Here is a 14,758-nt window from a genome sequence, read left to right on the forward strand (position 1 = left end):
TGTAAGATTAAACGAGTTAGGAATAGAGAACTTGGCCCGAGTTTCATTCGATTTGCGATTGATTTAATTAGTGGACTTTTAGGACAAGTTTATTAATATTTTCCTAATTATGATAAGCCAACTAACTACCAGCATGGCAATACTACTTAGTTACACAGTGACGCAGTTAGATTTGAAATTTTTGTTACCAATAGTGTGGGAAAATGTGTACTCTCGACACGATATCTGGCGTAAATATCAACCTATTCGACTGAAATTTTGTATATTGCTTCATTATATTCTTGAGTAAAGTTGTATACAGTCTGGTTTTAATTGGCGCCCATCTTCCAAAATGGCGCCTTAAAAACCTAACTTCATTTTAAAAACGTGAGAACTACTGTAAATTTCAACCGATTCGACTGGAATTTTGCGCACTGCTTCATTATATTTTATAGTAAAGCTGCATAGCGTTTGGTTTTAATTGGCAGCCATCTTCCAAAATGGCGGCCCAAAAACGAAACCAAATTTTAATAACTTGATAACTACTGTAAATTTCAACTGATTCGCCTGAAATTTTGTATACGGGTTCATTATATTCTATTATAAAATTATATTAAATTCAGTTTTAGTTGGCGGCCATCTTCCAAAATGGCGCCTCAAAAACGTAACTTAATTTTAAAAACGTGATAACTGCTGTAAATTTCAACCAATTCCAATGAAATTTTCTATACTGGTACAATATATTCTATGGTAAAGCTGTATAAAATTTGGTTTTAATTAGTGGACATATTCAAAAATGGCGGCGAAAAATGTAACCAAACTTAAATGACGTGATAACTGCCACAACATATACGATTGACATTCTGCGTAAACGTATATTATACGCTATAGAAGAGCTGTGCAGTTTTTGGTTTAAATACGAGACCATTTTCGAAAACGGTGGCAGTTAGTTCTTTCCTATTTAATCTATTAATTGTACCAAAGATTCCACTAATTGAAGGATTTTCTAATCGTTTCACATAAAACTCAGCTACAATGGTTGGTTCAGAGGCAAAATGTATTGAGCTAGCAATAAACGTAATTACCTTAACACCGCACAAGCATTCTACTCTATTAACAGAGTAAGTTAAAAGAACTCGTCGATAAAATACCCCTAATTAACCAACCCATTAACAAAGTACCAAAGAAAAATTGGTACTTACCATACTCATAAATATGGAAACATCTATTTTATGCAGTTTTTTCTCCGAAGATCAAAGTAGACAGTAGTTCCTTTCGACTCAAGTTTTCTTCTGTGAAGTCTCTCTCTATCTTAGACTTAGGGAGTAATGTGTCTTAGCCGCGAAACAATTGCGGCCGTCAAATCGTTCACAACGTTTTACAAAAGAGTGTGTGTGTGAGAGAGAGAGAGAGAGCTGTTAACCTCTTGGCGGGAAATGAAGCGCGCCAAGCAGCACACTCCTGGTGAGTCCTGTCAGAGTAACTGTCCAAACACGCGCGCGTCCAAAGTCTCTCCTTCACTCTCTGACTGGTCAGGCCACACCAAAAACATATACTACACAGCGACTATAAGAGAACGTCGCTGACTGTGCACGAAAGATCTCGTGCCAATGCGCGTGAGGTTTGTTTGAGGTTGCCATGGTAACCAAAAACCGGAAAGTCTCTCCTGCTGGAGAAAGCATGGGTTTGCTTACTGGTAAAGCTACGAGGCTGTACCGGAAAGACAGACACGCTGGCGCCTTCGTTGAAAAGATGGGATATGGGAACGTTTTGGGTTCGAGCGCCTTCTAGAGTGGGACTAGAGAAAGAGATGGTTGGTTCTCTTTGACTTTGTAGGAGAGACGATATAGTTGGAAACCTGACTACAGTCCGTCGTACAGAGGGTCAAACGTTGAACACCTCAGGTTAATTTCGAACACCTAATTAATATTATTTACGTCATTAAAAAGCTCGAGATGCTAACATATCATGGGTGTTTATGATCAGTTTGTAGTAAATTAAAGGGGATGTTCTTTGGGAGTCGAAAATGTAACTTCTATCTCCATTTTGTTTGCCACAAGAGGCACTGTTTTCAAGCAATAAGTGATATCTAGTTTATTAGGGAGAAGGTTTAAGATGCAGAAGTATTCGCGCGCCATAGTCCCAGTCTCCCTTTCAAAATACAAGGGGGGAATAAAAGGAAGCCAGGCTATTTCGCCTCTCCTCAGTCGGAAAATATGACTGTAATTTTCGTTGTCATTCGCGTCGCGCTGACGCGAGTTTTCAAGAACCAATGAGATGCTGGTTGTAATTTAGAGGCGGGGATTAACTCCGGACCTACGTTTGGACTGGAGATAAAGCTGGAAATGTGGCGCGAATTTATCTTCTCGCTAATAAACTAGATATGACTTCTTGTTACAAGTTAAGATTGTCCAGAGTATTTTACGGATGAGCCCATACCATAATTTTACAAAGGTAAATAACGAAACAGTTTCCAAATTTTGGGGCTCAGTGTCAAAGCCTTTTTGAAGTGTACTAGACTGCTAGGCCAGAGACTATAAAAATTAGCTTATTTTTTAATTTCCCACTCGTTTACGCTGTTTAAAGCACCTAAATTACTTGTAAAGTGCTTACAATTCAAGTTGGTTTAATCAGGGATAGATTTAATTTTAGAAGCAGGAATGGAGAACAGAGTAAAGTGGGCGCGCGTCAAAGTCCCGGACCTCCCTTCTGAAAGAAGAGGCGGGTCATAGCGACAGATGTAAAAAGGAATTACGTATTTTTCGCCGTCCCCGTCAACAACTTCATCAAAACGTAGTTTAAGTGAGCCAATAAGATAATTTAAACTTTTCGTTACGTGTTGGAGGGAGGGGCTCTATACTGGGCTATGAGTCGGACTGAAGCAAATATTAACCGTTCTCCATTCCTACTTCTAAAATTAAATCTATCCCAGGTTTAATAGAAGCTTGCAATTATGAATTACCATAAATTACCTATAGAACGGTAATTTATCCCCTTAAATTACGGTAATTTCACATCTCTAGTGCTGCTTATATTTGGTAATCTTAACCATAACCACATGCTATAACTGAAACAACGACTAATTCCATTCTTATCATTTTTTATTATAATTTTCATTATTTTCTATAACAATGTTTTGGACAAATTCATATAACATAATGAGATCATTTGAAATAAAATCAGTAGGACATTTTTGGAGTAGTTATTTCAAATATTCCAAATAGCAGCGTATATAGCACACAATTCATCAAATTCTGACGACTTCATCTATACATTAATTGTCTCTCATTAAAGTTAATTATCTACAAAATTCTCAGCTCGTCTCATTTCAAATCTCGTTATACAGTTCAAATATTGAAGAGTTTTAAGAAGTATTTTAACTCTAAATTTTTTGGGTTGGTTTCAATTTGTTTCTTACCTCAAATAATTTTTGACATAAGTAAATAGTAACTTCAATAAGTTGAACTCACGCGTAACGTAAGCTATAGGGAGATCCAGGGGATGGAGCTTAAGATTGCTCCTCCCCTTATGGCCAAGGGAATGCTCCTGATTGGCTAAGCGGGTCTGACGAAATTTTTACCGTTTACCCACTCCCTAAAATCGACCAATTAAAAAAGCCTTTCATACGCACGTGATTTCATTGCCTGATAAAATGTAAGGCGCAAAATAAGTTATGTGCGACGTAAAATTTCTCGTGAATGCATGATAAATTTAGCTCCTCCCCTCAAAATTCAAGCATACACTTTCAGAAGAATCGCTGTGCGTTTCCTAGTAGACGTATGGATTGTTCATTTTTATAAAGTGATGTACAATGTGATATGCAGGGGCGGGCCTATATCTTCAATCGAAAAGAGCTCTACTGGGCACGCTTGGATTTCATAGCGTTATAGGTGTATAGAGATTGGGCAACGACATTTTAGTTTAATCTATCCGCCGAGTCATGCCACGCTTACCACGTTTAAGCAGACGACAGTCAATCATGTGAAATAGTAACACTACTACTTCAAAATATAGCTCTTCGCACGGCGCTAGGTAACGCATTGTACATCGCTTTAAAAAATAATTTCATTTTGAACTTACACAAAGGTTCGAACGATGTGCAAGATGGCACCACTTTACTTTTAGAAGGAACCATCATAGCATACGTTACTTCAAGGCGAGTAACTTATTGGGATTAGTTATTTACTTATGGTTGTTGTTTTTTTTATACTAAGTTGAAGATTCCTCTACTGTCTTACTTTAATATTGTTTTTAACCAACATTTAAAAAATTGTAGTTATTTGTTGTAGTATTCATCATCATGTTTAGTCAACTTTAGTGTAGTATTAATAATGTACAAATAACGCTTTTTCCTTTCAGTATCATAAAAATATAAAATCACTATGGAGTAACGTCGTCCTAGTATGATCATTTAACCTAGATTATTATACAAAATCCTACTACATAAGCTTAGATTGGGTTTGATATAAATAATGCGGGATTTACACTTACTTACAGCAGCTTTTAAGGCTTAATTTAGGAATTAATCATACTTTATTTGAAATGAAATCTTTGCCAGGAATGTGTAATAAGCATTAATTAGCACAGCGGGAACTTCGACTATACAATTTATTTAACTTGTATACTGCTCTGGTTTTTTTTTTGGTTGTTTTTAAATTTCGAAATTTGGGCCCTCAAAGAAAGGGAGATTTTTGTTTGTCAGTCCATGACTAAGGGCCAGATAAGCCTATTTAAACAAAAGTCTGAAAACTTTTCACGAAATCAATATTTGAGAAGAGGAAATAACATTTGAATTAGTCATGAAACGTCTTGACGAAATCGCTAAAATTCTGATGTAGCAACGAAAAGTGTGACGTAATCAGGAATTTCGCGACGTCATCACGAAATTTGTGACGTAATCAGTTATTTCGCGACGTCATCACGAAATTTGTGACGTAATCAGTTATTTCGCGACGTCATCACGAAATTTGTGACGTAATCAGGAATTTCGCGACGTCATCACGAAATTTGTGACGTAATCAGGAATTTCGCGACGTCATCACGAAATTTGTGACGTAATCAGGAATTTCGCGACGTCATCACGAAATTTGTGACGTAATCAGGAATTTCGCGACGTCATCACGAAATTTGTGACGTAATCAGGAATTTCGCGACGTCATCACGAAATTTGTGACGTAATCAGGAATTTCGCGACGTCATCACGAAATTTGTGACGTAATCAGGAATTTCGCGACGTCATCACGAAATTTGTGACGTAATCAGGAATTTCGCGACGTCATCACGAAATTTGTGACGTAATCAGGAATTTCGCGACGTCATCACGAAATTTGTGACGTAATCAGGTATTTCGCGACGTCATCACGAAATTTGTGACGTAATCAGGAATTTCGCGACGTCATCACGAAATTTGTGACGTAATCAGGAATTTCGCGACGTCATCACGAAATTTGTGACGTAATCACAAAAATGTGATATAATAACGAATGTTTTCAGACGAAATCACGAAAATTTCGACGTAATCCCGAATTTTGAGACGTAATCCCGAATTTTGAGACGTAATCCCGAATTTTGAGACGTAATCCCGAATTTTGAGACCCGAATTTTGAGACGTAATCCCGAATTTTGAGACCCGAATTTTGAGACGTAATCACGAATTTTGAGACCCGAATTTTGAGACGTAATCACGAATTTTGAGACGTAATCCCGAATTTTGAGACGTAATCCCGAATTTTGAGACGTAATCCCGAATTTTGAGACGTAATCACGAATTTTGAGACGTAATCACGAATTTTGAGACGTAATCACGAATTTTGAGACGTAGTCACGAATTTTGTGAAGTAGTCACGAATTTTGTGAAGTAGTCACGAATTTTGTGAAGTAGTCACGAATTTTGTGAAGTAGTCACGAATTTTGTGAAGTAGTCACGAATTTTGTGAAGTAGTCACGAATTTTGTGAAGTAGTCACGAATTTTGTGAAGTAGTCACGAATTTTGTGAAGTAGTCACGAATTTTGTGAAGTAGTCACGAATTTTGTGAAGTAATCACGAAATTTATGAAGTAATCCCGAAATTTGTGACGTAATCCCGAAATTTATGACGTAATCCCGAAATTTATGACGTAATCACGAAATTTGGTGAGTAAAACTCAATAAAACCAGTGGTTTTTTTTTGGATTCGAACACAGAATAAAAATATGTATGTGATCAGAAGCTTGCTTTAAAAGAACGTCAAGTAAAGATCTCATTTCAAATGTTTAATGATAAAATAATTAACAACTGAATCAAAATAGGCAAACCTTTTCGAGGAATTTGTGGGTCTTGAAAAATTCATTATTGCTGATATTGCGACTCCAATTTTGGTAATATTTTTATAAAAATTAACAATCAATCAATCAATTAATATCTTAAACATGTATAATATATACGTAATTAAATTAATATACATTCAAAAAACCTTTTAAAAAATAAAAAATAAAAAATATGGCTCGTAACAATTAATTAATTTATTTGTATATATATATATGTATGTATAGTTTTGGGGAGAATAACTCAGGATATGTCAAAATATGCACAGGGTGTTTCAAAAGGATATTAGGAATTTTTAGTCAAAAATGTTCTATGACATTTCGTGCTAACATTGAAATATTTTACGAATGACCCCTTAATAAAATTAGATTTGTATTTCAGCTTCTTACGTTAAATTTAAGGGGTCACCCATAAAACAATCCAATGTTAATAATTGTGTCCCTTAACATTTTTGACTCAAAATTGATTTCCCATAGAACCCTTTACAGAACACCCTGTACAATTACATGGGTACATAAAAACAATACTAGTTTGGCACAACAGCGCTTAATTAAATTAATTAATGGGGGGAGGGGTAGGCATACTAATTACGGCAAAATGATATAGAAAATCTTTTCCCTACAATCCTACACAATTTGTTTCAGTTTTACAAAATCTGCGATATTTTTTTTTTTTCCTTTTACGGGGTATATTAGTTTAACATTTTAAACAACAATGTTTAACTCTTTGTACTGGCTGAATACTGCAACCTAAAAAGGAATATACGAATTCTTTGTTGTTTTTCGTGGTTGTTTATTTCGTATAATCATCATAAGTTTATAAGATATGTTCCTTCCATAAGTATGAAATGCACTATCTATGCTTCGTAATGCTACTGAGAGACTTAAAGCAGCTCGAGATAACTAGTTCGAGAAGGAGAACGACGGAAGCGAGAATTCAATTGAAGTCCTAAGTACACTCGGTGCACGTGGTTAATTAATTTTGCAGGTAGGACTTATTTCCATCTAGGTCCTATTTAGTATCTGTATTACTAAGCCCCCTTTGACAGCAGCGCCCCACTCACTCACCAGGCCCCTACCTCGCTTTACCTCCTCAAATCTATGACCTCACTCACTCACTCACTCACTCACTAAAAATTACAAGCTCCAATTTGTCATGACCAGATATTAATTAAACAAACTTATGGAAGGAACATATCTTATAAACTTATGATATAACGAGTGCTAATTAAGTAATGACGTGTTATTGCAGGGAGTGTATTTAGCATTAGTGTGTTGCGGATACACAGACACGCGTTTAGTAATTGCTACCAGACAAAGGCCCAAACAATGGAATGAGCAATAATACGAATTTGTGAATGTTTGTTGCTACTTGTGCAAAATTGAAACCAACCAAATTTCACCACAAACATTACTGCATAAGCAATAAGTGCAAACGATTGCATTATCCACGGAATCGCGTGCATGACACTAAATAACTAACTAACTAACTAACAACGCATCAGCCTATAACTTCGTTGGTTATTACCAACAAGCGATATCTAGTTTACTAGCGAGAAGGTATAAATTCGCGCCACATTTCTAGCTTTATCTCCAGTCCAAACGTAGACGTGTCCGGAGTTAATCCCCGCCTATAAATTACAGCCAGCATCTCAATGGTTCTTGAAAACTCACGTCAGCGCGACGCGAATGACGAAAATTACAGTCATATTTTCCGACTGAGGAGAGGCGAAATAGCCCGGCCTCTTTTTACGTCCCCCTTGTATTTTTAAAGGGGGACTGGGACTATGGCCCGCGCGAATACTTAGGCATTTTATACCTTCTCTCTAATAAACTAGATATCGCTTCTTGTCATTACATAACCACAGCACACGTAGTACAAGTTACTGTACAACCCAAAATACCAAATACAAGCAGTCACTAGTAGTAAATGTGCAACAGGGAAACTGGCAACAATGTTGGGTGGGATACTACCATGATTAAACCAAATTAAATCAACCGTCCCAAAAGTGCAAAAACCAAAGCATACAAATATGCAACAAAGCAAATACGCAAACAGTGTTCGTTTCTTGCGGGTGAATTAGTGAAAATATTGCACTTACTTTGTCTTTTAGTTGTTGACACAATTGCAACGCAACTGTAAAAAGGACCAGAGCTTCGCTTAACCAGGGCACTGAAGACTCAGCCTGAAAAATATAAATATTTTGCGTTTTGCATTAGAATTATGTAGCCTAGGCCTATATTTGGAAAGATATATATATTTCGGAAGTGGGTGATGTGGAAGTAACGGAACACTTACTTGGAATACGTCAAACTTCTTTTGACCGTGAATATCGTGTTGGATGTGATAGACGGCAAAAACAAGCTTGTGTGACTGAATATAAAAACTGACTGCTAAATCGGCCGGCAATGGAGGTTGAAGATTTTGCTGAAAACAAAATATTTCACATTGCCCGATCAAAACGACGAAATTGTCCGATCGTAACAATGAAATTGCCCGATCGTAACGATGAAAACTGCCCGATCGTAACGATGAAAACTGCCCGATCGTAACGATGAAAATTGCCCGATCGTAACTATGAAAATTGCCCGATCGTAACGATGAAAATTGCCCGATCGTGACGATGAAAATTGCCCGATCGTGACGATGAAAATTGCCCGATCGTAACAATGAAATTGCCCGATCGTAACGATGAAAACTGCCCGATCGTAACGATGAAAATTGCCCGATCGTAACGATGAAAATTGCCCGATCGTAACGATGAAAATTGCCCGATCGTAACGATGAAAATTGCCCGATCGTAACGATGAAAATTGCCCGATCGTAACGATGAAAATTGCCCGATTATAACGACGATATTTCCCCGATCATAAAGACGATATTTCCCCGATCATAACGACGATATTGCCCGATCGTAACGATATTGCCCGATCGTAACGATATTGCCCGATCGTAACGATATTGCCCGATCGTAACGATATTGCCCGATCGTAACGACGATATTGCCCGATCGTAACGACGATATTGCCCGATCATAACGACGATATTGCCCGATCGTAACGACGATATTTCCCGATCATAACGACGATATTGCCCGATCGTAACGACGATATTGCCCGATCATAACGACGATATTGCCCGATCATAACGACGATATTGCCCGATCATAACGACGATATTTCCCGATCATAAACGACGATATTTCCCGATCATAACGACGATATTTCCCGATCATAACGACGATATTTCCCGATCGTAACGACGATATTGCCCGATCATAACGACGATATTGCCCGATCATAACGACGATATTTCCCGATCATAACGACGATATTTCCCGATCATAACGACGATATTTCCCGATCATAACGACGATATTTCCCGATCGTAACGACGATATTTCCCGATCGTAACGACGATATTGCCCGATCGTAACGACGATATTGCCCGATCGTAACGACGATATTGCCCGATCGTAACGACGATATTGCCCGATCGTAACGACGATATTGCCCGATCGTAAGGACGATATTGCCCGATCGTAACGACGATATTGCCCGATCGTAAGGACGATATTGCCCGATCGTAAGGACGATATTGCCCGATCGTAAGGACGATATTGCCCGATCGTAAGGACGATATTGCCCGATCGTAAGGACGATATTGCCCGATCGGAACGACGATATTGCCCGATCGGAACGACGATATTGCCCGATCATAACGACGATATTGCCCGATCATAACGACGATATTGCCCGATCAAAACAATGAAATCGCCCGATCAAAACAATGATATTTCCCAATCAAAACCATGAAATTTCCCATCCAATATTTTTTCTTTTTCAATTGAATATAAAAGTAAGCCTTTGATATATGAACGTAACATAATTTCAAAATTCAAACAACAAAACTACATTTTTTCAAAAAGTAAATTTTCATGTGTTTTCACTTAGAGAGGGGCTGATGTTAAGTAAGTTAGGGGAAATTTCTACACCCATACCTTGTTGCCAAGAATAAGACTCACTTACCATATTACGGCTCTGTTGTAATTCTTCAATTCTCTTCTTCTTAGGCATAATAAGGCTTTCACGACCACGTTGAAGGCAGCCCATTAAGTTGTTCACCATCTTAAAGTAATTAAAACCAGGGTTTCAACCTTCTAGCTTTAATTCAATAAATATCAACGATAGGATTAACACTTAAATGTCCTTTGATACCAGGGAGCCCAGCCAAAAATTTTAAATCCTTATGGTAAAGATAGAATACTATTTTGGCTTAAACTATGCAGAAAAATATTATAGGAAGGACCTTTCATGAAATTATAGGATAACAAGCTGTTACCCGCGGCATCGCTCGCGTGTAATAAGAACTTCCATCAAAATTGTGTAAAGAATGGGTAGATTTTACTGATTCGACTAATATTTTTGTAGCACCCTAGAAGCGAAGGCACTCGGCGTTGCCCGTCAGCCCGTCGGGATGCATTTTTTATTACTTTTCACGCGGAGACATTATTCCATAAAGAATGGTTTTAAGTTTTTGGCCGCCATTTAAAAAGATGGCCACAAATCGAACCCGAAAGACCATTCAACCCGTCTATAGGTTAAAGGAAACCAGTGTGCAAAATATTTGCGAAATCGGTTGAAACGCGCGGACTTTGTTGCATAGAGAAGATTTTTTACATTTCTGGGCGCCATTTTTTAAGATGGAGGCGGATTGGAAAAAATCTTTCTTAGTACGCGAATACTACTTATGAGTAACGTTCCTGCAAATTTTAAGCCTTCTAGGGCAAGCGGTTTGGGCTGGGCGTTGATTATCAGTCAGGACTTTGATTTATATAGATATTGATATCGGTAAGGTTTAAAAATATAGGATTTTATAGGAATTATAGGACCGCTGGGCTCCCTGTACGTCAGTTTAACACTATAGAACATTATAATACTAAAAAACTTGAGAATTCTTTGAAATTGAAAAACAATGTATTCATGCTACATCTAAAGCGAATATTGCTAAAAAAAACATGCAAAATTCAGAAGAATGAAATGAAATTGTACTACCTTTAAAATGTTATACTAATTCTTTAGGTTTTTACCGTTTTTTTCTTTCAAATCATGTAAAATTTTAATTAATTTACTCGTAATCGTAATTATTGAAGATTTTAATTAGTTTAGAAACGTATTTTTTTTTTTTACTATTTTTGATGAAAGGAGTGACAGATGAGAGAGAGGAGAGAGAGAGAAGAGAGAGTAAAAAACAGCCATGACAGCACCAGACAAACCTGTATCACCTCATCTGCTGAGCGAAAATCAAATTTCCCACTCGAATTATCAAGCCGGTGAGAATCAAAAACTTGCAAGGCACCCAATAAATGGTTTCCAGCATCTTGTATCTGCAATAATGACAAAGTAAACTGTAGGGAATGAATGCTACACTGAATATAATATAATTTCCAAAGATTTTTAATTTCTATTTTCTTATTTCCTGGCATTTTATACCTTTTTCTAATTCCCTACCTTTTCCCAGACATTTTATACCCTTTTTATAATTTCCGACCTTTTGCCCCCAGACATTTTATACCCTTTTTCTTATGTTTTACCTTTTTCCCCAGACATTTTTCCAGACGATTTATACTTTTTCCAGAAATTGTATACCCTTTTCCAGAAATTGTATACCCTTTTCCAGAAATTGTATACCCTTTTCCAGAAATTGTATACCCTTTTCCAAACGTTTTACAACCTTTCTCCAAACGTTCGTTTTACAACCTTTTTCCAAACGTTTTACAACCTTCCTCCAAACGTTTTACAACCTTTTTCCAAACGTTTTATACCTTTCTCCAAAAGTTTTATACCTTTTTCCAAAAGTTTTATACCTTTTTCCAAGTTTTTATACCTTTTTCCAGAAGTTTTATACCTTTTTCCAGACGTTTTATACCTTTTTCCAGACGTTTTATACCTTTTTCCAGACGTTTTATACCTTTTTCCAGACGTTTTATACCTTTTTCCAGACGTTTTATACCTTTTTCCAGACGTTTTAAAACTTTTTCCAGACGTTTTATACCCCTTTTCTCCAAACGTTTTATACCCTTTTTCCAAACGTTTTATACCTTTTTTCCAGACATTTTATACCTTTTCCCAGACATTTTATAACTTTTTCCAGACATTTTGTAACTTTTCCCAGACATTTTGTAACTTTTCCCAGACATTTTATAACTTTTCCCAGACATTTCAAAACGTTTGACAGACATTTCATAACTTTTTCCAGACATTTCATAACTTTTTCCAGACATTTCATAACTTTTCCCAGAAATTTTATAACTTTTCCCAGAAATTTTATAACTTTTCCCAGAAATTTTATAACTTTTCCCAGAAATTTTATAACTTTCCCAGACATATTACACTTATTTTCTAATTCCCTGATATTTTACACCTATTTTCTAATTTCCGGACATTTAACACCTATTTCACAATCCTCTGTTTTTTCCAGGTATTCCAAGAATTGTGGCAACACTGCCTCATGAATGATGAACCAATTTTTTTTTTTAACTTTCCATAACCAAACTTAATTTCTTAATATTCTCGAAATTTTGCTACGTACTTTTTACAATTTTACTTTCAAATCTCTTGACAGACAAACTTATCACAAAAATACTACTGTACCTGTTGTAATTTCCACTGTTGATCATTTTGTACTATAGTACGATGTCCCGGGACCGTATGCTTATGAAGACGAAGGTTTATGTCCTATAAATGTATTTAATTAACCTTTCAAGTTTAATTTCTTCAAAGAATATCATTAGTTTAATTTTAAGTAAAAACTGGGATCTTACAGCATGACTAACATTATCCCCGCATAGTGTAGCAACAACTTTAATATGATCTTGCGAAGAAGGGCTTAAATGTAATTAAATTAAACTTGATGTAAATTAAGTTCGTTCAAAGAGACAGCGTTACACTGAATTACCTTGAATTAGTTATAATGAACTTTTCAGTTTTAACGAGAGATTCAATGTTTGTCTGCGAAATTGGAAATCTTCGACAACATTCCTAATTAATATGAAAAGCAAGCGATAAATTAAGTGTAATTAATTATAAGTGGTTAATAAACTTCGATTCCGAGTGATACAAATAGGTATTATGGGTATTATAGAAACTGATGCATTGCAAAGGCCTATTTGATTTTTTGTAATAATTTGAATTTGGGCCCGTCATACCATAATAATTGAAGCCGCATTAATTATAATTATAAATCCGAAAAGTACTTACCAAAATAAGGCTTTGAATTTGTTTAAATATAACAGTAACTTCTTCACTCAGCAACCACTCGAATTCTTTTTTCTAAAAATAAACAAGCCAAGGCTTAATAAAACTAATCCTTTCTCTACCCTTACTTATTTAATTTCTATATTAATTTATAACCGCAAAGTAATTTCATGAATTTTACTCTTTTATTAATTCATTTATAATGATTTAGATTAAATAAAAGTAAAATTAAATAAACTATTTACCAAAATGAGAAGCTCTTCCGCCTCCAAATCGGCCATAATTTTTCTGAATGAATATCGATTAGAGATAGCAGACGACTACTTGAACATTACTGGCAGGTCTGCCAGAACGTCGGCAAGATTATTTTAAAAATGTTTAGCTTGAATTTCTCCTCCCACAAGTTTCCAACGTTGAGGAAAAAGTCACCTAGCACAGGTGACAGGCATTGTAGTTCTTGAGCGGTTTTGTTTGCCTAGTTTTGCAATTATAAACGTTGATCTGCAGTACTTTGTACACTCGATTTTCTATTATATTACTTCATTGTATGATGGCAGAATGTAGCTCAGTCTGGGAAATAATGATATTTTTTAAACTAGTCCTTGGGACCAGTGACCCCCTAGTGTCCGAAATAATAAAGTGGTCTCCGGAGTGGTCCCAGCCTTTGTTCTCCTATAGATTTGCAATTAATAAACTGGTCCTGAGGACCAGTAACCCCCACTTCTTGAATTAAAAAACTAGTCCAAGCAATTAATAAACTGGTTTTGGACCATAGGAAGCAGTCTGGGAAATAAGGATATTTTTTAAAACTAGTCCTTGGGACCAGTGACACCCCCTAGTGTCCAAAATAATAAACTGGTCTCCGGACTGGTCCCAGCCTTTGTTCTCCTATAGATTTGCAATTAATAAACTGGTCCCGAGGACCAGTAACCCCCACTCTTTGAATTAAAAAAGTAGCCCAAGCAATTAATAAACTGGTTTTGGACCAGAGGAAGTGTGCTATTTCCAGACTGATGTAGCTAGCAGTAGCGGCCAATAGAAACAAAAGAAAATTGATAGAAAGCGTAACTGATTAGTGATTAGTTTAGGAATTCGCGGTTCGCGCCACGTCACGCCCACGCGGCCTTGCTTGAAACTTATCCGAAATATCTCAAAAAGCCAACTTGTTGAGATAAAACTCTTTTGCAATTGGGACCTATACGTGCTGAAATTCAAACTG

At 36.4% G+C, this 14,758-nt stretch overlaps 2 protein-coding genes across 3 annotated transcripts in view; both read right to left on the bottom strand.

The window, feature by feature from the left end:
- Positions 1-2,023, bottom strand: part of LOC149615988 (N-acetylglucosamine transporter UNC93A-like) — a 46,570-nt gene extending 44,547 nt beyond the window's left edge. The window contains exon 1 of the mRNA XM_089856769.1: positions 1,182-2,023. The gene's annotated coding sequence lies outside the window, so the exon portion shown is untranslated. The remainder of the gene's footprint in view (positions 1-1,181) is intronic.
- A 1,039-nt stretch (positions 2,024-3,062) lies between these two features.
- rogdi (rogdi atypical leucine zipper) lies at positions 3,063-13,934 on the bottom strand. 2 transcript variants are annotated; one of them, XM_089856455.1, is made up of 10 exons: positions 13,785-13,934; positions 13,543-13,614; positions 13,241-13,323; positions 13,107-13,170; positions 12,937-13,020; positions 11,568-11,669; positions 10,312-10,410; positions 8,582-8,710; positions 8,385-8,468; positions 3,063-7,032 (listed from the first exon to the last, which is right to left on the bottom strand). In XM_089856455.1, the coding sequence occupies exons 1-10, from the start codon at positions 13,818-13,820 to the stop codon at positions 6,988-6,990; spliced, it is 798 nt and encodes a 265-aa protein (XP_089712581.1). In that variant the 5' UTR covers positions 13,821-13,934; the 3' UTR covers positions 3,063-6,987. The 2 variants fall into 2 exon arrangements, with proteins under 2 accessions (XP_089712581.1, XP_089712580.1); XM_089856454.1 differs by having other exon boundaries at positions 11,559-11,669; positions 13,785-13,932.
- Between the last annotated feature and the right edge of the window lie 824 nt (positions 13,935-14,758).

The sequence above is a fragment of the Phalangium opilio genome, unplaced genomic scaffold, assembly GCF_054372755.1.
Source record: "Phalangium opilio isolate 3A_F unplaced genomic scaffold, DU_Popi_V2 ptg000217l_1, whole genome shotgun sequence".
NCBI lineage: Eukaryota > Metazoa > Arthropoda > Arachnida > Opiliones > Phalangiidae > Phalangium > Phalangium opilio.

Excerpts from the sequence above, each read along its gene's own strand:
- rogdi (XM_089856454.1), bottom strand. The coding sequence starts at position 13,820 with ATGGCCGATTTGGAGGCGGAAGAGCTTCTCATTTTG. Across the intron at positions 13,324-13,542 it reads AAATTCAAAGCCTTATTTTG|GAATGTTGTCGAAGATTTCC; the intron begins GTAAGTACTTTT and ends CATATTAATTAG. Across the intron at positions 7,033-8,384 it reads GTCAACAACTAAAAGACAAA|GTTGCAGTATTCAGCCAGTA; the intron begins GTAAGTGCAATA and ends ATTCCTTTTTAG.